Genomic DNA, 24,448 nt, shown 5'->3' with positions numbered 1-24,448 from the left:
TTTAATAACTTTTGATGTTTAACGCTATTTTTTTCTTTTTGGGTCGCATCTGGTGATGCACTGGTGTTACTCCTGGCTCATGCACTCAGGAATTACTCCTACCGCTGCTTGGGAGACCATATGGGATGCTGGGAATCGAAACCAGGACAACTGAGTGCAAGGCAAATGCCCTACCCTCTGTGCTATCGCTCTAGCCCCAAATGCTGACTTTTTAAAACATCCAATTATAAAGCACAGTTTCTGGTTCCTTAGATTTAATTCAACCCTCTGGTCTCCATGGAATTAGGGGTACACTTATGTGACACAGACTATGGCTAGGTTTCATCCATTTGGGGGCAGAGTAGGACCTCATGTGTCAGTACTCAGGGCTTGCACACTGTACATTTGTAGCATGTGTGAGTCTCTACACAAAGACCAAAACTCTGGCCCAATAGATTGTGTTCTGAGGACCCTTTAGTGGGTCTTTCTAAGCATCAAACATGGGTTTGGATTCTTCAGTGATAAATCCCAAGAATAGGGTCCTGAGGTTCAAAATCATCTTTTGGACACTGAGATGTACACAGTACTGGCCAGGTTTAGGTGCTATTGTCCCGGCCAACCACACCAGGAAGGTCACCTAGGCAGAAGCATCTTCCTTGTCGCATTACAAAACCATTATCAGTGAAAAAAATATCCACCCTAATAACTACCTTGAAATTAGAAAGTGATGCTGCTTCAGGGGAAGGAATGTTCATGGAAGATGAGAGAGTAAATAGAGTGAAAATTGGTTAACCATGGTTTTGATGGAGCCAAGTTAGAATTTCCTATGACAGTTACACTGCCTGTTTGGTCCCAGGTTTTCCATCTGCAGTGGAAGAACATTAGCCACCACCGAGAAACATGGAGGGGCAGCGGCCTGTCTACAGGGTAGAGGCACTGGAGAGATGGGTTTGGTCATCAGGGACCTGAGACACGGGGACTCTCCTCCCCAGATGCCATTACCCCCTCAGCAATTCCTGTTTCCTGAGGCTTGGCAGCACGTTTCTTGTGCGGGAGGAAAAGGCCTGGCTCTCACAGGGCCCCAGGGACAGGCCTGAGTGCTCTGAGCCACAGTCAGCACCTCCTCCCAGGGAGCCAACATAACAGCCTGCTCTGGGTTCCCTCCTTCCTCTACAGAGGCTACCTCATGCAAATCTGTACTCGGGACCCAGGATTAAAACCACGTTCACACTGACCCCATATCGGGCTCCCTCTCCTCCTGACAGTGTCTGAGATCATGGACCTCGTGGCCAGGAACGTGCATCAGCGCTGGTTCCTCTTCTTTCTGGTGGCAGCTCCTGGATGTGAGTATCCCCTGGACAGAGGCTCCAAGCTGGGCATGGGGCCTTTGAGCCCGTAACTCATTGTGGATTTTTGTCCCCAGGTGTCCTGTCCCAGGTACAGCTGCAGGAGTCGGGACCAAGCCTGGTGACGCCCTCGCAGACGCTGTCCCTCACCTGCTCGGTCGCTGGGTTCTCGCTAACAGACTATAGTATAAACTGGGTCCGCCAAGCCCCTGGAAAGGGCCTGGATTGGATTGGTGGTATACGGTATGATGGAAACACATACTATAAGCCAAGTCTTCAGTCCCGACTCAGTATGACCAGGGACACGTCCCAGAACCAGGTTTACCTAAAACTGAGCAACTCAGTAACTGAGGACACAGCCATGTATTATTGTACAAGAGACACAATGAGGGCAAGTCCCTGTGAGCCCAGACACAAACCTGCTGAGGGAGACAGGGGAGCTGCAGGGGTGCATGCGACCACCAGGGGGCACTCTGCCCCTGGGCTGTGTCCATGAGCAGGTGGGACACTTCTTTCTTTTATAAATTTTTTTTTCATGATACAGTTACTACTGTATCACTCTCTTTCTCTGTCTTTGTCTCTGTCTCTGTATCTCTGTCTCTCTCTGTCTCTGTCTCTCTCTCTTGGCATTGTGGTTTGCAGTAAAGGTACTGACTCTTCATTCTTTTACAACTTTTTTCCCCTTTTTGGGAGATGATTTTCTTTTCTTTTTATTGAAATATGTCAATAAAGTGGTTACATTCTTTTATTTCTTCTTTCTTTTTTAAATTTTATCTTTATGATAGTTATTTTTGTATCACTGTGAGATGATCACTGTGAGATGTATCACTTCGCAAAGATGTTCATACTTAGGTTTTAGTCATACAGTGTTCTAACACCCTTCCCTCCACCATGGACATTTCCAGTTTCCTGCCCATCACTGCCCATACCTTAGCCCCTCCACCCTGCTGCCTACCTCTATGGCAGACTTTTAAAAAAAATGCTTTTTGCGCCACACCCAGCGATGCTCAGGGATTACTCCTGGCTCTGTACTCAGGAATTACTTCTGGCGGTGCTTAGGGGACCCTATGGGATGCCAGGAATCAAATCTGGGTCAGTCACGTGCAAGGAAAACGCCCTACCCGCTGTACTGTAGCTCCGGCCCCTATGGCAGGCACTTTTCTTCTCTCTCTCTCTGTCTCTGTCTCTCTCTCTGTCTCTGTCTCTGTCTCTGTCTCTCTCTCTGTCTCTTTGTCTCTGTCTGTCTTTGTCTCTGCCTCTATCTCTGTCTCTCTCTCTCAGCATTGTGGTTTGCAGTAAAGATTCTGAATCTTCATTCTTTTACAACTCTTTTTTCCCCTTTTTGGGAGGTAATTTTCCTTTCTTTTTATTGAAATATGCTAAACAATTTTAATAAACCAAGCATGTTAATTTTACTTATTACTTTCATTTCTAGTACAAAATTGTTTTTTATTCTATCTCGTGTTCAAATTACCTTAGAGACTGTTATATCCCATTACGTCAGGTGTGGTTAATTTTTCTTCAAAAAGGTCATTACTTTTCACAAAAAGGGATTTCTCTCATTACTTTCTTTTTTGTCACTGAGGGAACACAATGACAATAGTCTGAGTGTTGATGCTGGTGGGTCCCAAACTCCCTGCACTTCTCCCAGCACCAAATCCCCACAGACCCCCACACTCTGCTGTTGCCCCTGTGCTGATCTCCTCTTCCCAGTGATCTGAGCCACCACCTGACTCCTCTCAGGAACCCCAGAGTGTGGTTAGGATTCAGGGGCCATTATTATGGATCCTGTCCATCCTGACGCTCTGTTCTCTGTGTACCAGGGACGAATGAGGTCATCCGCATTTTTCCTTCTCCCAGACTTACTTCATTTAATGTGGTATTTTTGACTTCCATCCATGTTGCAACAAACTGTGATAATTCTTTTTTTCTGTAGCTGCATAGTACCCACTGTAAAAACACCACAACTTCTTATCCATGAAGCTGACATTAAGCACTAGTATTATTTCCATATCCTGGCCAGTATATCAAATGTTGCACTGAAATTATGTTTCTTTATATATTCTCAAATTGATGTTTTTACATTTTGGCAATGTTGCTAAAAGTGGAATCATTGGGTTACATGGTGTTAAGCTCAGGATTCTGGGTGCCCAAGCGGAAGGATGGACAGAGACATGAACACAATAATGCAAAAGCAGTCGGAGTTTTATTCCAGTATACTGGGCTCAACTATCTCACCCACAGGGTGGTTTCTTGATAACGACCACGGCTTTAGGCAGCAAGAAGTTTATAAAGGTTTAATGACATAAGCAGTATATGCCTTATTGTTTCAAAAAGAACCTTACTTAGTTACAAGACAAAGGTGTTTTTGGCAAGTGTCTAGGGTAACAGTAGTTAGGCAGCAATTAAACAATAATTTCCAGTATCAGTACCAATTTTATGATTACATAGACTTATCCCTTTAGGGTTAGCAAAAAGCAACTTCTGGAGCATTGTGAGAACTCATTAATTGAGACCACTTACTGAGCCCAGGAACTTTCCCAGGTGGGTTCAAGTTCACTAGTTTCGCATTGTTTTATTGCTGGGAAACTGAATCTGTTACAGTTCCAGGAACTGAACCTGAGGCCAACCTGATTTTTCTCATTTCTGCCACCTGTCATGGCGTCAGTTTCTCCCTTACAATGGAAAGTCTATTTTCACTTTTTATAGAAATTTCCTAGTATTTTGCATAGACAATAAATGAGACAACATTCCAACAAGTTAGAAACATATGCAGGTAGCCTAACTGTCATGAAGAATTAGGATATTTTCCATGTTCTGCCATTAAACACTACAACAAGCACATGTTCACATATATCTTCTCAAATTAAGCTATTCAGGTCTGGGTGTAGTTATCCAAGCAAAAACACTTAGTCATATAGAAACTATTTTTTATTAAAATCTTTATTTAATCGCCAATAATCACAAAGTCAGAAAACTATACATACTGTGTGAACTTTGTTTTAACTATTTTTTTTATAAATATCCTTACTATTTTTCATTGAAGTCGAACCAAACATTGACATTCTAAACCAACCTTGAAACCACATTCCTCTCTGGGGACATCCCAGCCCACACTGGTTGTTTCCAGTCTCGATATTGGCTATTCTGCTGGGATGAGAAGATCCACCACTGTCTTTCTGATTGACATTTCCCTGACAGTCAGTGCTAGTAAACACTGTATATGCCTACAGTACACAGGGACGTCACCTCCAGGGAAGTCTCTCTGTGTGTCCTCACACCATTTTATGATGGGGGATTTACAGTCAGAATTTCCTGGTGTGGAGCTTTGTGAGTGCTATCAGTATCTTAGATATTAGGGCCAGAATTATGACGTGTGATGTGTAAACATTTCCTCCCTTTTCATCTGTTATCATTTTATTTCAGTGTAGCTGGCCTTGCCATTTATTTTATTTTATTTTTTAAAAAATTTTATTAGTGAATCACCATGAGGTACAGTTGTAGATTTACAAATTTTTGTGCTTGGGTTTCGGTTATACAACGATCGAGTACCCACTCCTCCACCAAAGCCCATTCTCCACCACCACTGATCCCAGTATCCCTCCCATCCCCCATCCCCTCCATCCCTCCCTGCCTCTGTGGCAGGGCATTCCCTTTTGCTCTTTCTCTCCTTTTGGGTGCTGTGGTTTGCAAATAAGCACTGAATGTCATTCATGTTCAGTCTATAGTCTACTTTCAGCATGCATCTCAAATCCTGGGAAGATACTACCAACACCCTTTATTTGGTGCTCCCTTCTCTATCTGAACTGCCTTTCCCCTAGTGTGGGAAGCCAAGAGCCCTCTCATAGACCCTGGCCATGGTTCCCATGTCAGGAACTGCTTGGGACAGACATTGGTGACAGTCTCCCAGGACTTCCTGATCTCAGCAGATACCTTATCTATAGCCATATAACATCAGGCTGACAGTTATCTTATCTGGCCTTATCTATAATAACCTCCAGGATGCATCTACTGCCCTAAGACCCTTTGATATACAAATGTAAAACTCAGGATGCACCTACTTCCATAAGACCCTTTGATGTACAAATGTTTACCTTGAATGTTAGGTAAAGGGCTTGTTGCTGACCTTACCATGTATGGTTATATTGTTTCTGCTCCTGACTGGGCTTCCCCGACCCTATATAAACAGCCTGTAGCCCCCAATAAAGTTCTGTCCCTTTTTCTCTCTTTTTCTAAACTGTACTCTGTCTCTTGAGTCTTGTGTTCATTCGGTCGGTCCTTCCCTGCACCTACGGATCCTAGGGCCACCTTCGCGGGCTGGAGAGTGGTTTTGCGGGCCCTCCGCACCCTAGCATGTGTGGCTGGCCTCCAAGCCATGGAGTAAACATCCTGGTACTTATCTCGGCTATTCTTGGGTGTTATTCTCCTATTTTGTTGACTCTATTTTTCTCAAATGAATGCAATCTTCCTATATCTGTCCCTCTCTTTCTGACTCATTTCACTTAGCATGATATGTTCCATGTAGTACCACTTGTATGTAAATTTCATGATTTCATCTTTTCTAACAGTTACATAGTACTCCATTGTGTACATGTACCAAAGTTTCTTCAACCAGTCATCTGTTCTCGGACACTCAGGTTTTTTTCCAGATTCTGGCTATTGAAAACAGTGCTGCAATGAACAAACATGTGCAGATGTCACTTCAATTATACGTTTTTGCCTTTCTGGGATATATTCTCAGGAGTGGTATTGCTGGGTCAAATGGGAGCTGAATTTCTATTTCTTTGAGAATCATCCATACTGTTTTCCAAAAGGGCTAAACCAGTTGACATTTCCAGCAGCAGTGAAGGAGGGTCCCTTTCTCGCCACATATGCACCAACATCAGTTGATATTTTTCTTTTGGATGGGGGCCAGTCTCTTTGGTGTGAGATGTCATCTCATTGTTATTTTGATCTGCATCTCCCTGATGATTAATGATGTAGACCCTTTTAGCATTTTGGATTTCTTATTTGAGCATGTTTCTGTTCATTTTGTTGCCCCATTTTTTGATGGTGTTGGATGTTTTCTTCTTGTGGAGTTTAACCAGTACTTTGTATATCTTTGATATTAACCCCTTGTCGGATGGGTATTGGTCAAATACCCTTTCCCATTCTGTAGACTCTCTTTGTATTTTGGTCATTGTTTCTTTGGAGATACAGAAGCTTCTTAGTTTAAGATAATCCCATTTGTCTATCTCTGTTCTCACTTGGTTGGCCAGTGGCGTGTCATCTTTGAAGATACCGTTCACTTCAGTGTCATGGGGGGTTTTGCCAACTTTGTCTTCAATGTACGTTATGGATTCAGGTCTGATGTTGAGGTCTTTAATCCATTTTGATCTTACTTTTGTACATGGTGTTAGGCAGAGATATGAGCCCATTTTTTTGCATGTAGCTGTCCAGTTTTGCCAGTACAATTTATTAAAGAGGTTTTCCTTGCTCCACTTCACACTTCTTGCTCCTTTATCAAAGATTAGGTGATCATATGTTTGGGGGGAGATGTCAGTATATTCAACTCTGTTCCATTGGTCTGCTGTTCTACTTTTGTTCCAGTACCATGCTGTTTTAATTGTTACTGCTTTGTAGTAGAGTTTGCAGTTAGGGAGGTTGATTCCTCCCATTTTCTTTTTCCCAAGAATTGCTTTAGCTATTAGTTTGGGCTTATTGTTCCATGTGAATTTCAAGAGTATTTGCTCCATTTCTTTGAAGAATGTCATAGGTATCATTGTAGGAATCACATTGAATTTTTACAATGCTTTGGGAAGTATTGCCGTTTTGACAATGTTAATTCTCCTGATCCATGAGCAGGAGATACCTTTTCATTTTCTCGTGTCCTCTTTTACTTCCTGTATTGTTTTGTATTTTTTGTACAGGTCCTTTACTTCCTTAGTTAAGCTGATTTCTAGATACTTGATTTTCTGGGGCACAATTGTGAACGGGATTTTTTTATGTCATTTTCTTCTTCTCACTATTTGCATATAGAAAAGCCATGGACTTTGGGGTATTGATTTTATAGCCTGCAACTTTACTATACAGGTCTATTGTTTCTAGGAGTTTCTTGGTAGAGGTTTTAGGGTTCACTAAGTATAGTATCATATCATCAGCAAATAGTGAGAGCTTGATTTCTTCCTTTCCTACCTGGATGCCCTTATTAATATCTTTTTCTTGCCTAACCACTATTGCAAGTACTTCCAGTACTATATTGAACAGCAGTGGAGAGAGTGGGCATCCTTGTCTCATCCCTGATCTTAGAGGGAAGGCTCTCAGTTTTTCCCCATTGACGATGATGCTTGCTGTAGGCTTGTGGTAGATGTCTTTAACTATATTGAGGAAAGTTCCCTCTATACCCATTTTGGCGAGGGTTTTCATCATAAACAGCTGCTGGATCTTGTCAAATGCTTTCCCTGCATCTATTGATATGATCATATGGTTTTATCTTTTCTTTTGTTGATATGATGGATTATGTTGATTGATTTCTGAATGTTAAACCATCCTTGCATCCCCGGGATGAATCCCACTTGGTCATGATGTATGATCTTTTTGATGAGTTGTTAAATTCTATTTGCTAGTATTTTGTTGAGAATCTTCGCATCCGTGTTCATGGGGGATATCGGCCTGTAGTTTTCTTTTCTTGTGGTATCTTTGTTTCCTTTTGGTATTAGAGAGATATGGACTTCATAGAAACTGGGAGAGTTTCTCTTTCTTCAGTTTCCTGGAAAAGCTTGAGAAGAACTGGCAATAGGTCCACTTTCAATGTTTGGAAAAATTCGCTAGTGAATCCATCTGGAACTGGGCTTTTGTTTTGGGGAAGACTTTTGATTACGGTTTCAATTTACTTGATGTTAATAGGTCTATTCAGGTACTCTAGATTTCTTGATTCAGTGTAGAGTGATTATAGGAATGCAGGAATTTATCTATTTCTTCTAGGTTCTCTTGTTTCGTGGCATGAAGACTTTCAAAGTAGTCTCTGATGATATTTTGAATTCCTTTGGTTTCTGTTGTGATATCCCCCTTCTCATTTCTGATTCAGTTTATTATGGTTCTCTTTCTTCGTGAGTGTTGCTAGTGGTTTATCACTCTTATTTATTTTCTTGAAGAACCAGCTCTTGGTTTGATTGATCTTTCTGATTTTTTTTCCATGTCACCACCCTTGAGAACGTCATACGATGACTGAATTGTGAAGGAATTGTAGTGAAGATAGACGGTCGACAACTACACCACCTCCATTTCGCTGATGACATCGGTCTAATAACACCAAACATTAGCCAAGCAGCACAAATGCTAGCCAACTTCGACCGTGACTGTGGGAAGGTCGGATTACAGCAGAATCTCATGAAGACAATGTTTATGAGAAACAGTCTCGTTCCTGACATTCCATTCGCTATCAACAAAATGACCTTTCCGAATGGAGGCAACATTTATGTGTACCTAGGTTGAGAAGTCAAGATGACGAATGACCAGTCACCTGAGTTGCGCAGGAGGAAGAGAGCGGCTTGGAACGCCTTCAAGAGCGTTGAAGAAATAGCTAAGAGGACAAAGAACCTCTGGCTCCGGGCACATCTCTTCGATTCCACTGTTCTTCCTGCATTAACATATGCCTCAGAGACCTGGGCCCTACAAAAACAGGATGAGAATGTGATTTGGGTCTCTCAAAGAGGAATCAAAAGAGCTATTCTTGGAGTATCACCGTTCACTCAAATGAGAGAAAGAATCCGGAGTTCTGATCTCCATCGACAGTCAAGAATCAGGGATGCTGTCTCATTTGTGAAAACATCGAAAATCAGATAGGCTGGACATGTAATGAGATTTGGAGATGACCGCTGAAACAGAGCCGTTACCGACTGGTTATTCTGGGACATCAAAAGACCGCTTGGCCGCCCACCTATGAGATGGTCAGATTTCTTCATTAAGACCCTGAATGATCGCTTTTTGGCTCTTCTTGTTCCTAGAACAGGCAGATGCCATTGGGCTACACTAGCACGTGACAGGGACGAATGGAGACGTTACTTATGCCCGCTTGAGCAAAACGATGAGTAACAGGATGTCAATTGATCAAGTGATCTGCAAGAATGCCTTTTCTCTGAGATAAAATCCTGGTGTTCGTCAGAGTCCCTTCTGGAATTTTTGTGCAGCCCTGCCCCATTGTACATCTTTAGATCTCTTTATTCCTGAACTGGAATCCTGCCATTACAAAAGAGCCAGTGGAGGAGATGACCGCATATTTTCATGTGACCAAGGTCACATTTCTCCTATCACGTGGTGGTAAGGAAATGGTCAGGGTAAGGGTCTGTGAAGTCCTTATTTTGGGGGCTTCTCAGTACAGCTCAGGGGAAGTTCATCACCAAAGGAGAGACACAAGGTCTGGGGTGTGCCCAGGAGGGCTGGCAGTAGCATGGACCAGCAGACAGGATGTAGAGCGAGGTCTCAGGGACTGCTCCCTCCACCCCAGGGTCGTGCATCCCAGCTGAGTATACCTGGGGTCTGACGTCACCAATTGACCAATATTCCTGAGAAATAGATGGTATTGAGTGAACATTAATTCCGCGCATGGCTTGCAATCTGGGAAAAATGATTACAATTTATCACTTTCTCTCAATGGATATCAAGGAAATATATACATGGATGTATATCCATGCACATATGTAAAGACTAGGTGAGTGGAAAACAGAAATATATGTATATATGTGCATATGTGTGTTTATATATATACACATATATATGTCTCCTATTAGTGTCCACTGGGAAGTCTCAGACAGCATGACTACATGATGGGCTATCCGTCATGCAGACCAGAGTATTACTGGAAATATTCGTGCTTCTGTAGTTGGACTATGGGGTTTGCTTCTTAGGTTGAAACCAAGATTCATACCCGCACTTTGAAAAATGTTCCCAAATTTATCAAAATGGCCAATTTACAAATAGTGAGCAAAACCCTTCCTTCCCAACGACAGAGAGAATGCTCATATCTGATGTGAGAGTATTTTCATTCTCTCCCCTAGGAGAACATTGAACATACATGAATCAGGACAACCCTTCAATTCCTGAAGGCACGATGAGAACAATATGGGCGAAAGTTCCGACCGAGGTCAGTGCAGAGTACAGAAGCAGGGGCCCGACCAGAAGGCCAGCCTGCATTGTCAATGTGATAGAGCAGAAAGTCACAGACAGATTCCTGGGAGAGGGCAGTCCAGAAATCAGACCTAGAGAATTGTTCTCAACGCACCCTTCCTGCCTCTGCAGGAAGGCACCTGGATGGGTCTCCTTGGTGACTGAACTGCTATCTACAGTTGTGGAGTGTCAGACTATTCTCAATCTCCCCACTGTCCTCTGTGTGTAGAGACAAGTCCAAGTGACACTGGGAATGCCACCTTCTCAAATGACCAACCACTCTCTAGTGTACACACTTCTAACTGAATAAAGGAAGTCTGGGGGTATTGCCCTGAAGATATTTTACTCATAAAGTTCACATCCATGAGGAACACCTGGAAAGAGTCCTGATCCTGTCTACCCTCTACAGGCCTAACTATGCTTACTGAGTTGAAAATCCAACTTTCTGCAATATGGAAAAAAATTAGAGGCTATCATGCTGAGTGAATCAATCAACAAGAAAGGGAGAGATACAAAATGATCTGTTTCATAATAGCAATGTAGCACTGTCATCCCGTTGTTCATCAATTTGCTAGAGCAGGCACCAGTAACATCTCCATTATGAACTTGTTGTTACTGTTTTTGGGATATCAAATACACCATGGGTAGCTTGCCAGGCTCTGCCATGCAGGCAGGATACTCTCAACAGCTTGTTGGGCTCTCCGAGAGGGACGGAGGAATTGAACCCGGGTTGATCGCGTGCAAGGCAAATGCCCTACCAGTTGGAGCGATACCGCAGTTCTTAGGGTGGCTGCCTTGCATGTGGTCGACCCAGGTTCTATTCCTAGCATCCCATTGGTCCCCCGAGCACCACCAGAAGTAATTCCTGAGTGCAGAGCCAGAAGTAACCCCTAAGCATCGTCAGGTGTGATCCAAAAGGCCTGGGCTGCTTTGTGGGCCTAGAGCAAACGCTGTGTGAGCCCTGGGTTAGGGGGCTGGGCCAGGTCATTGAACAACCTCGACTTGCTGGCCAAGAAGGGCAGGCAGCGGGTGCCTCGACAATTGTTGGGAGCCCCCGCAGCTCCCCCCAAACCTGGCTGCTTTTATTCAGCATAATTGCATCCAAATCCCTCCCTGGGGTTGAATCTGTTGGCTTTCATGAGCAGAGGAAGCTGTCATGAAATATGGGGCTTAAAGTTTCCACAGCAAGGTAGCAACAAGGGCTAAGAGCAGCCAATAGGAGAACTGATCCACACAGTTGAGTGTTTTTTTTTTTTTTTGACAAGAGGCTTTAACCCTGACTTCAATCTCTGAATCCTCACAGCATCCTATTCCCTGAACTCCAAGACTTCAACCTGTTTCAATCTCCCTGGCCCCGCACCAAGTGCAGGGGCCTCAAAATGGTTGTCCCAGCTGCACACAGACAGGTCACTGGTACAGGAAGTGCTCCCTGGTGAGCAGAGGTGTGGGGGAGTCTCCTAGCCTGACCCAGCTCTAATCATCCACCTGTGTCTTGGGACAGAAAAGAACCTCAGTTCCCCTCACTCAGTCCCTGGAGGAGACTATCAGTTTCCTGTTCTGGGGAGACCCAAGGCACACAGGTTCCTGTGTTCAACATCTCCTCCTGGGACCCTCAGCTCACATTCTAAATGAGAGGTAGAAAGGAAATGTTTTAGCTGACACTGGGCACATGTTTTCTGCCCTCTGTATAGTCTCAGGAAAATCCTCTCCTCTCAAAGGTGTTCAGTTAAAAAATCCCAGATAATTTGTCCATGCCCTATCTTCCCTGATAAGGTCTTAGCATGAAGTGAGAAGCATCTCCGTGGAATGGGGAAACGTCCCCCTTGCAAAGGCCATTGATCAAATACTTGGACCCCGTCTCCCTGAATGCAGTTACCTCCTTGCCACAGGGATTCTGGGAACAAGATGTTCTATCTGTCTTGGGCAGTATATGCTTAAAGATTTATGAGTGCAGCATGGCCGAGACATAGCCGCCCACATGGGCCCTAGACCCTTATTCATATGACAGTTTATTAGTAGAGCAATGGTCCACAGGGGCTGAGGGAGAATGCCTGTGTGCACTAAAGAGCAGGGGGCAGAGAGAAGCAGGGGATTGTTATGACGAGAGAAGCTGGAGCGCTGGCCTTGACGCTCTAAGGCAGAGGCAAGGTTGAAGTATTGCTGACACCAGAGCTCCTCTTTCCCAAGTCTCGAGCCATTGGGCACCAACAAATCAAGACCAAATTATCTACATTATACTTAGAAATGTCAGAGAAGTTGGGGCCAGGGGAACTCTCTACAGGTAGAGTCCTCTACTGGCCAAGGGGCTGTGCCAGGGAGAACTTCTAACCTCCAGGCAACTGGTGGGACATTTTCCCATTAATAGCAATCCTAATGTTGCCATAGTCCCCTGAGTATTCTGGGACTATCTAAAGGGATTCTAAAGCAGGCAAGATTAGAAAACTCTCAGGGCTGTGCTCCAGGAAAGAATAGAGTAGGAAATTACCATCATAGTGTCATGCTTTAAATATGATCGCTGGATGTGTAATCACCCTAAAGTCACAGCTGTGTGAACATCCCAGTCCTGCTCTTAAGCTATCAATCTCTTCCATTTGTTAAAGGAAACAATGGTCCAAATGTTGGGAGCCAAGATGCAGGGGGTAGTGTAGCAGATTTTGTGTTCAATAAATGGCCTAACTGGGGACAGAGAGATGGTACAGTGGGCAGGGCCTTGCCTTGCATTTGGCCTGATCAATATGGATATCATTTGCCACCCCTCACTCTCCCCCCCAGACACACAAACCCTCAGGCCCACAACAGTGATTCTCTGAGCACAGAGTCAGGAAGAAACCCTGATTACCACCAAGTGTGGTCCACCTCCTCCCCCTACATGTTTTTGAAAAAATCAATTAAAAAACTTTCCAGGCTATTTCCTTGGTCAAGTATGTTGAGGATAACTTGCAAACAGGACATGCTACAGAGACTGTCTAACCTTTTAAGACTAACCATGAGGGACATAGAACAAAGTCACCAAAGTCTTTGGCTTTATAATAGTAAATTAAAACAGCATCTAAGTTGTCCCATTTCTACTTTGAATTTGGCAACATTACTTCAGTTCTCTGATAAGTGAGAGATACCTGTTCCTTAGCTGCTCCCTAATTTTCTTCTGTTATGTTTTTTTCCATAATGCTATCAACACGTCTTCACCTCCCTAAATCTACAGAGTGAGGCTGAGTGTCTTTATAACAGCCAGGCACTGAGCAAATTTCAGGTGCACATTCATATGTGGAGAAACAAGCTCAATATGTTGATACAGTGGATCACTCGTCAGCAATGAATCAGTGTCTATCTGATCCATCTAACCTGTATACATGGTCTGGCAGCATGTGGGAGCCTGGGTAGGGTGGGAAAGAGGAATTACTGGGAAAACAAATCATTGGAGTGAGTGATGAGTACATTGTTCTGTGGCAAGGGTTGCATAGATCCAGTACTGTAAACAAGATCAATGTGCATACTTTATGGCATTTTTAACAAATTTTTAAGCAGTTTTTAAGAAAGTGTCCTGTTGTTCTTAGTGCAGGGGCTTTAGGAAATAGTCCCAACATTCCCCAGGTACCCCAGCGTCATTGCTGAGGCCTGGGGGTTCAGATCCCCTGGAAACTGCTGCCTGTGGAGATGCAGAGATAGCGCAGATGGGTCATGTCTGTGAGGATTCGCTGTCTTGCCCTTGCAGGAGCTCTGGGACAGGACACCTGGGAACAGACACCGTGAGTCACGTGCTTATATACGAGTGTGGATATGAATTCTATAGCCACTGGTACGTGATGTTTGAAGTCATCCATCTCAATCCTCACTTTGCCTGAGTTGGTGTTTGTGTGTCTTTGTGTCTATCTTAGGCAGAATTTTGTAGACCCTAATGAGTGTGTAGATCGCTTCTGATCCTTAATGCTGACTTTTTTATACGTTAAATTTTAGAGCATATTTTCTGGCCCCTTAGAATGAACTCAACCTTCTGGTCCCTCATGGAATTAGGGGGCCCACATATGTGACACAGCCTATGTCTAGGTTCTGTGCATTTGGGAGGGGGTGGAGGGTCATGCCTGGCGCTGCTCAGGGCCAGCACACTTGTGCCCTTATAGAATGTGTGAGTCTCAGCACTAAGACCAGGTTCCAGGCCCAATAGATTGTGTGCTGAGGGTCCTCCACATGATCTTTCTATGCTCCTGACAGGGGCAGGATTTCTCAGTGATGACCCAGTACAGGCTCCTGAGGTTCATGCTTGTCTCTGAGTTATAGACAGACAGAGCAGGATCAGGTGCTATTACCAGGCCAACCACACCAGGCAAGTCACCCATCATCAGGGAGCATATGCGTCCTAATAATGATACTGAATAAATAATTTTGGGTAAATCTGCTCCAGGAAAAGGAATTTTCATCCAAGGTAAGTGTGAGAAGAAATGACTGTAATATTTGACTGACATTGGATTGAACCAATTTTTATCAGAATTCACTGTAAGAATAAACCTGGCTACAACCATATTTCTACCACAAATATTTCACAGACAGAGAGAGTGTAGGAGCCACCACTGAGGGACACGGAGGGGAAGGGGCCTATTTACAGAACAGCTGGGTTTGGTCATCAGGGACCTGAGATCCGGGGACTCTGCTCCCCACCTGATGTTTCCCCTCAGCAATTCCTGTTTCTTGAGAGCTCCTCAGCATGTTTCCTGTACTGCAGGGAGAGGCCCGGCTCTGACAGGGCCCAAAGACAGGTTTCAGTGCTCTGAGCCACAGTCAGCACCTCCTCCCAGGGAGCCCACACACCAGCCTCCCCTGGTCCCCTCCTTTCTCTACAGAGGCCCCCCCATGCAAATCAGCACTCGGGACCCAGGGTTAAAACCACGTTCACACTCACCCCAACTCTGGCTCCCTTTCTCCCTGACATGGTAATTGAGATCATGGACCTTGTGGGCAAGAACGTGCATCCACCCTGGTTTCTCCTCTTTCTGGTGGCAGCTCCTGGATGTGAATATCCCTGGACAGAGGCTCAAAGGTGGGCATGGGGCTTCTGAGCCCGTGAGTCACTATGGGTCTCTGTCCCCAACTATCTTGTCCCAGGTACAGCTGCAGGAGTCAGGACCAAACCTGGTAATGCCCTCGCAGACGCTGTCCTCACTTGCTCCATCTCTGGATTCTCTGTAACTAGCTATGGTGTAACCTAGGTCCGCCAGGCCCCTGGAAAGGGGCTAGATTGGGTTGGTGTTATACGGCGTAATGAAAGCACAGATTATAACCCAAGTCTTAAGTCCCGAGTCAGCATCTCCTGGGACACCTCCAAGAAACAAGTTTACCTAAAATTGAGCAACTCAGTAACTGAGGACACAGCCGTGTATTATTGTGTAAAAGACACACAGTGAGGACAAGTCCATGTGAACCCAGGCACAAACCTACTGAGGGAGACAGGGGAGCTGCAGGGATGCGTGTGACCACCAGGGGGTGGTCTTCTCCTGATCTACAAAGGCTGGGCTCTGGGGGTAGGTTGTAAAGGACTCCATTTTTATTTTAAAGTTTAAACATATAAAGGATATTTAATCAACTTAAGTAGGCATACATAAATATGTCTTTTATCCTCTAGTATAAATTTTTAATGCCATTTTTTGGAAGATTACTAAATACTCTCTGTTGTACGCTGTGTTCCTGAACAGAAATTCTTTTCAGAGGAATAGCACTGTTCTCCCGTTGTTCATCGATTTGTTCGAGTGAGCACCAGAAACGTGTCAACAAATTGTGAGACCTGTTGTTACTGTTTTTGGCATAACGTACATGTCATGGCGAGCTTTCCAGGCTTTGCTGGGTGGGCGAGATACTCTCAGTAGCTAGCTGGGCTCTCCAATAGGGGCAGAAGAATCAAACCCATGTCGCTCGCATGCAAGGCAAACACATTACCCGCTGTGCTATCGCTCCAGCCCTTCAGAGGAATAAGTCTTGTTTTTCCATTCTCAGTCTTTTGTAATTGGTGTACATATAGATGCATTTGTCTTACTGACCATCTGTGGTTTAGAGAGTTACTGTGCTTTCTACCAGCAACTCATTTCCAAGGACTATTCACACCTGCTGTGTCATTTGTAGTCGGCTTCTTCTTCCTCCTGGTAAACACAAAGTATAGTTTTTGTAAAACTAAAGATTTTTAATTCGACCTGTACCTTATATTGTGGATAGGAGTTTCCTTTTGGTTATTGAATGTGGGGTAAGAGAAATACAGAAACTTAGAGTTCTTGCAAGCAGCATGGTATTTGAGACTAGACTGAATGCAGTTCATAAAAATTAATGGAGGTTTCATAAATTGTAAGGGAAACCTCATCCACACATTCATGCCATTACACGATAGGAGGGAGTTCATTGGAAAGAACTGAAAGGCTGAGGAACACATTCATGGCAAATTCTGTTGGAATTTTACAACTGATACATGAACAGTGAAACCATCTATAGCAAAAGGCAAGTCCCCATGCATGGAGCTCGAATTCTGAGCACAGTCGTGATTGTGGAGAGCTCCTGCGGGTGGACTGGGATCCCTGCCTTCTGATCAGTCCTGCTGAGTGAGGTGACTCTGATCCTGCGACTAAGAGAAACATTAGATCCGGGCTTAGCCCAGCGTGCCCAGGGCTGGCCAGGGCTAACTCGAGAGAGAGAAGCTGAGCAGGGGCCCAGGAGAGGCCGGGACTCGGGCCAGAAGGGGAGAGGGAGTGACTGCCCTGCTGCAGGGTGAGCTCACACCCATGTCTGCAGAGTGCTTACAGAGCGCCCTGGAGAGTAGGAGTCCTGCTGTGGTGACAGTCACAGCCCCGTGTCCTCGGACGCTCTGTTGCGGCCTCTCTTGCTCTAGAAGAGAGACCCGTGGGGAGGAAACCCAGATCCCACATCCACCAGGACCCACCCAGTGCCTCCTCGCAGCAGAGCCCAGAGGGGAGGGACCAACCTTGGACTCTTGCCCCTCTGTGAACACAGTGGGTCCACTGGGCTCCTGGGAAATGTAGCCCCTCTGCTCTCAGGGCAGGGCCCCCTTGGGGACAGTCTCTGAGAGTCAAAGCTCAGCCCCACAGACGCTGAATTTCTCTGCAGCTTCTCTTGATGACAGCTACAGCTGTGAGCATCTTTGGGAAGTTTTCACATGGGGGATTGTCTGACGGGGTGTCCACTGTCCCCCCTGAGCGCGAGAATCTTCAGAATCAGACCCCGGCTGTGGAAGAGATGGATCAGGAGGAGAGAATCCCAAGCAGACCCTCACCCTCAATGTCCTGTCTCTGGGTTCTCAGCAAACCCTCTGCTTGTGGCATGACCTGATCACCAACCTCCAGGGAACAGCTGGAGTGGACGGTACCTTTGGTCCTGCTCAATGTCAGACTACACACAATCCCCACAGTGACCCATCCCAGGGACACAGCCAAGGGCATCATCCTCTGTGCCTTGAGCCCAGCAGTCACAAGGACACAGGGCTGTGTGTGTGGGACCCAGGGTTGGGAGTGGGTGGGATCTCAGACAGACGCCTTCCTCAGGGGGACAGAGGGCTGGTTTGCAGGGTCCTGGGCCTGAATCCCACCCTGCATTCTGGGTCAGCAGAGCAACAGGTGCAGAAGGAGGTTAAAGAGCTCCTTATCTAGAGTTCCTTGAGGACTATTTAGATCCAAGATTCTCTGACCATTCTCCCTGGCCCCCTGGAATATGGGAGTGCTTCCTATTTGGGTTTCAAAGGCAGAATCTTTAGGGGCTCTTGACCTGGTCAGAAGTTGTGTAATCAAAAAAAAAAATCCCGTGGCTCTCTCTCACCTGCATTTGGTGGTCTCGCCTGTTTACTCCTCCTAGGATGGCCAGTGGCAATGGGCGGAAAAAGGAGGAAAGAGGGCCAAGCCTGTTGGTGATCAGTTCCCATTTATTCCCTTTTCCCCACGCACCTGTTCCAGTCTTACCAAGCTCCACATTCCAGTCTCATGCTGCCCCTCATTCCTGTCTTGTAGCCCAGATCTAGCATCAACCTCTGAGCATTGGGGGTAGCAACCACACCTAGGTCCAGGTAGCGCAATCAACATATGAAAACACTTCCTTATCTCCTGCATCCAGGAGATCTGCTCAAGGGTGGAATACCACCTACGGGTGTGCTTCTCCTTTCCTTAGTCCAATAACCATTGAAACATTTATCTTAATTCTACTTCTTCATATTAGTCATTTTGTATGGACACAGTAAGAGAAACATTAAGTTATAGATCTCAGACTCCAGTGCTCAGGCCAGATTAGTCTTTTTAAACGCTAAGCAGGGTGCTTATCCAGTTGTTACTCTTTGGATCATGATAGAATTTGTCCATGACCATGCTCTTAATTAGCATTTAAGTATGGCACTTGGTCTGGCTCATTTCAATACCAGGGTTGCTCACAGCTTTCCCTGGGCCCATCCAGTTCCTTTTTGGGCCCTACTTTTGGGGTGCTAGGAAGTAGGGGTAACTGAGGCTTAAGTCGAGAGAAGAGATTCCCAGGAGTGAATATCATTCGAAGTCAATTAACTCCCAAGTTACAAAAGCATAACATTAACTAACTTCTTGTGCCTGTAAAAAAATGACATTGCTCTGAAGCAAACTATGCAAAAGGACATAAGAGAAGGAGAACCGAATATTTCACTTGCAAATCAGAAATCAGAGATTTCTGAGGAATTTAACTTCACGAGTCACAGGTACTGCTTAGAGGAAAATGGTGATTAACTGGTTGGAGAAGAAAGCACAAAAAAGAGGGTAAAGGATTGAGAGTGCCTTGGAAGCATTGTGAATGGTATAACCCAACAATCCTAAGCTCCCTGTGGCCAGGGAGAAATGACAAACCAACATTATCCTACAAAAAGTCAAAGGTTAGGCTTCCTGAGAGTGACTGACCTCTCTCACACTCTGGGGAAAGCTCAGGGCTGTGGGAACTGCCCATTCCCACTAGGGTCACCACAGGAGGAGGAAGGCACGCTGAGTCTCACTCCCTGATTTCTAGTTCACGTTTCCTGTGTCCTGCCTGAGGATCAGCCATTCAGAGGAATGCAGTACTGTCCTGAGGAAAATGGACACACTCAAAAGAGGGTTTGCTCTGACTCTGGGAGATGGTAGGGTCAGGGGCTATCTACAGGCCATAGAATTCCTGCTTGATAGTTCTTCAAAACCCCTCAGATGCCACAAAGACTTTGACACTTTGTCAGAGGCAGTTGATGGAAGAACAGCAATACGGAGGGTGGCATTATGGAGGGTGACAAGGGTGAGCACAGCAGGACACTCAGGCATGGATAATTCAGGGTAACACAACAGACAAAACGAACAGAAACATACCGATTTCCAGTCAAAGTTGTGACTTCTGACATTTTTTGTGTGATTAAGACGATTAAAGAAAACTAGAGACTGAAGAACGATTTTAAGATATGTGTTGGAATTTGTTGAAATATAATCTATAACAGTTGTCTGCTCCAGGAAAAAGCCCGACAGGCCCCAACTCTAAACCATCAATCCTAGAGTCAGGGTTTGAACCCTCCATACACTCTGTCTCATGGCTCCTCAGAAGTTTCATAGTTCTGTCCTAGAAAGCAGTGGGGGCTGAGAGGAACATATCTGTCCTTTGGGTTTGTCTTGGCATCTCAGACAGGAAGAGAGGTTTAATCAAATCTTAGATATAAATATTAGGCAGCCGCACCCATTCCCACAGCTGCCTCATACCCACTCACTCACCCACCTAAATCTCCCAGGAGGGGCAGCCCTGCAGCTGGAATTCCCAGACACACCGACCCCGGCTGAGCACTGGAGGGCGCTCTACACGGGCACGGGCCCTGTCCCCATCCTGCTGAGGGCCCATTAGCCGCACCTACCCCCAACACTGACCCAACACACCTACTGCCCAAGGTCTAACTCCAGGGCTTCACTGAGAGTCTTCTCAGACTCATCCCAGTCCTACACATCCTAGGCTTTCTGGACTCAATGACACCTCCTGATTCTTCAGAACTTAAGTTCCAGTTGCAGCCACTAAACTAGATGAGAAAGTAACATAGAAGCCAACTAAACTCAACAATAAAACAGTAATATAAAAGGCTCAACCAGTGACAAACAGCTTAGTGAATTCTCAGACAAAGGCTCCACAACCCTGAGGTGAGATAGACCAATTGCACAAATGTTCTTTTACTGAAGTAATTTGATAATTCCCTTAGTCTTTTGATTGTAATAAGTAAACCTAGAATAAATCATTATGTGCCTACTGAAAGGGCAGGCTTGTGGTGCTGGTTGGGGAAACGGGGACACTGAGGAAAGAAGGTCACTAAGAGGTGGGAATGTTATGGGAATGTTAAAAACTTATTACATCTGCATTAGGAACAACTTGAAAACCTCGGTGTTTAATTAAGGGAAACAAAGTATAATTTTAGAGTTGATGAGAGGTAGAAAAGAGAAAATGTGAACTAATTAGGGAATTTTGATCCTTTCATCTTCTCTGATTATGAAGATGAGTAATTCATGATCCCCCTATGACCTGTTTTAATGTGCCCCATTGAGCAGTGCTATATCCACCAGACAGGGTTTGTGAGATCAGCACCCAATGGGACAAGGGGACCCAAGGTAAGAAAGTTTCCCCTTATAACAGACTTGGTCACCTCATGCAAATCCTTCTCTGGCTCTGGGGTCAAATGCTCTCTGGACTGTGGAGCTCACAGCTGTCTCCTCACTCAGGGCTGAGTCTCTGGGGAAAGCAGAGCTGTGGTCGAGAAGATGATTCTGTGGGGTCTTCTCCTCTGCCTGGTGACAGCCCCTCAGGGTGAGTGTCTCAGATGTGACAGGGTTTATGGGAGGGAGTGACTGCAGGGACTGACAGTGACTGATTCTCCTTGTCCCCAGGTGCTGTGTCTGCTCTGACCCTGCAGGAGTCGGGCCCAGCACTGGTGGCCCCCTCCCAGACCCTCTCGCTCACCTGCACTGTCGCGGTATTCTCCATCACAAGCAGTGGTTACTGCTGGGAATGGATCCGCCAGCCCCCAGGGAAGGGCTTGCTCTGGTTGGGGGATATATGTGCTAGTGGAAACATCTACTACAACCTGTCCTTCGAAAGCCGTGTCTCCATCGCCATAGACATGAACAAGAACCGGTTCTCCCTGCAAGTGTGCTCAGTGACCCCCGAGTACACAGCCATGTATTACTGTGCTAGAGACACCGTGAGGGGAAGTCAGGGGGAGCCCAGACACTGCTGAGACAGGCTGGCCTGCAGGGCTCTCCAGGAATACAAGAGGGCGCTCAGGGCTGAAAGGGGCACAAGGACCAGGAGGGGTCAGGCCCACAAAGGGAATCCTAACAGCAGGGAATCCTAACAGTAACTAACCCACACTGGACTCAGAATGACTACGGGGTCACACAGGATGCCTGCCCTGCCATCACTCACTCTCAGGACAGGCCCATTCTAAAATCTTCCACAAGGATCTCTGTACCAACTTCCTCCAGGATCTCACACTTCCTGTACCCCCTGTTTCCGCCCAGCCATATGGGGATGAAGGTCTCTGACACTCCCCGCAGTGATCCCGCACACTCCTCTCCTGTCTGCTACCTGTCACATGCTAATGTAGCCCAATGGCGTCTGTTCGCTCGAGGAACATGAAGAGCCTCAAACCGATCGTTCATGATCTTGATGAAGAAGTCTGACCATCTGGTAGGTGGGCGGCCACGCAGTCTTTTAACATCCCGTGGAATCCAGTCGGTAACAGCTCTAGTCCAGCGGTCGTCTTTAAATCTCATTACATGACCAGCCCATCTGATTTTTGACACCTTGGCAAACGAGACAGCGTCCCTGATTCTTGATCATCGACGGATGTCGGAACTCCGGATTCTTTCTCTGATTTGAGTGAAAGGTGGTATTCCAAGCATAACTCCTTCATTTTCTTTGGGAGACCTGAATAGCGTTCTCAACCTGTTTTGGTAGGGACCAGGTCTCTGAGGCATATCTTAATGCAGGAAGAACAGTGGAATCAAAGAGATGTGCCCGGAGCCGGAGATTCTTCGTCCTCTTAGCTATTTCTTCGACGCTCTTGAAGGCGTTCTAAGCTACTCTCTTCCTCCTGCACAGCTCGGGTGCCAGGTCATTTGTCATGTTGACCTCTCGACCTAGGTACACATAGCTGTTGCATTCGAAGATGGTCATTCCATTGAGAACGAATGGGGCGTCAGGAATGAGGCTGTTTGTCATAAATATTGTCTTCATAAGATTCAGCTGTAGACTTACCTTTCCACATTCACGGTCAAAGTCGGCCAGCATTTGTGCCACTTGGCTTGACCGACAATATCTCCACTACCCAGCCGCTGCCACACTCCAGGATGCTTTGCGGACTCACGCGGCCACTTTGGGGCTGCGCGACACATCATAATACACTAAATACCCATCTTCCATTATTGCCGTACCATATTTGATGGGGTTCAAATATGGTAACACCTACGAGGGCAATTAGAGGTCGTCCCAAAAGCCTCTATCCCTCTCGGAAAGACTGCCAAGCTACCGAGAGTATTCCGCCGACACGGCAGAGCCTGGCAAGCTATCCATTGTGTATTTGATATGCTAAAACTAGTAATCACAATGGGTCTCTTTCACCTGAACCTGAAGGCTTCACTGACATGGCAGCATTGAAAAGGATGAGAAAGGAGAGACTGATAAAATCTCAAGGCCGAACTAGGCTGCCACGACGAAGGAAGACAAAAATGATCGTCTGTACTTTCAATGCATGTACGCTAGCATCAGATGCATCCATCAAGGACATGATGGTACAAGGGCGAATGATCAAGTACGACATCATTGGTCTGACCGAGACAAGAAGGCACAAATCTCCCCATGCCGTTTTCGACACTGGAGGAGAATTGTTCCTTGGAATATGCGATAAAAGAGGTGTCGGGGGAGTCTGTGTCCTTGTCAACACAAACTTGGCGATGAGCATTGATTCATTTGAATGCCTAACAACCCTAATCGGACATTTACATTTGAATAGATGTGGTTCACTGCCTGCAGTTTCTATCTTCGTTGTCTATGCACCAACATCTCATTATTATGAAAGAGAAATCGAGAAGTTCTACATGGAGCTGGAGAAGTTCTATAAAGAAGACCACACCTTCTACAAGATCATTGAGGGTGATTTTAATGCCAAGATAGGACCAAGAAGATCAGCTGAAGAACTTCACACCGGGACCCATGGCCTAGATTGGAACGAACAGGGTGAGAGACTGTCTGAGTTCATCATGTCGACCAAGACCATTCATGGTAACTCACAGTTCCAGAAGGCTGAATCTAAACGATGGACATGGGAGTCTCCCGGTGGACGATTCCACAACGAAATAGACCACACCATATTCAATCGACGGTTTTGCCTGACCGATGTCGCTGTTGTCCCAAAATTTCGAACGGGATCGTACCACCGTCTCCTTCGTGCAAAATTCTACTTCACAGAGCGGGGAGAAAGGCCTGCAAAGTTTAAGATGAGAACTCCCAGAACAACCACCAACTGGGAGCTCTTTGGCACTATTGCAGCAACATGGGAAGATGCCATTGTTGATAACATTGATGAGGAATACGATCGACTGGTTCAGCACCTCCATGATTGTGCGAGGAATGCCAAGAGAGAGATAGCCACAAAAAACCTCCTGTCTTCAAAAACTCTTGAGGTTATTCGCCAACCTCGTATGGCGCATGCCTCAGGCAACTGCAAGCTAAAGTCCGACCTTGCAAAGCAGTGCAGAGATGAGATCAAGGAAGACCTCAAAGAGAGAAAAGAAGTTCTGGTAGATGCGGTAGAAGCCGGGAAAAATATTCATAACGCCCGCCTGTCCTTTGCCAACTACAAGACCAAGATGACTGCCCTCCGACATCCTGATGGATCTATCACAGAACGGCAATTATTAGAAGAAGATTATCCATGACTTCTACTCAACTCTCTTCGATAGCCATGTCCACTTGCCGACATACCAAATTCC

At 45.7% G+C, this 24,448-nt stretch overlaps 1 gene segment (V, D, J or C); it reads left to right on the top strand.

Annotated features, from left to right (window-relative positions):
- Positions 1-1,306: 1,306 nt before the first annotated feature.
- Positions 1,307-24,448, top strand: part of LOC130030713 (immunoglobulin heavy variable 4-59-like) — a gene marked incomplete at its 5' end in the record, with an annotated part of 44,942 nt that continues 21,800 nt past the window's right edge. Inside the window, 2 exon segments of the V gene segment in view lie at positions 1,307-1,322; positions 1,403-1,726. Of these exon segments, the coding sequence occupies positions 1,307-1,322; positions 1,403-1,726 (340 nt within the window).

The sequence above is a fragment of the Sorex fumeus genome, unplaced genomic scaffold, assembly GCF_029834395.1.
Source record: "Sorex fumeus unplaced genomic scaffold, SorFum_2.1 ptg000044l, whole genome shotgun sequence".
Classification (NCBI taxonomy): Eukaryota; Metazoa; Chordata; class Mammalia; order Eulipotyphla; family Soricidae; genus Sorex; species Sorex fumeus.
This window is presented reverse-complemented; position numbering and strand designations above follow the sequence as displayed.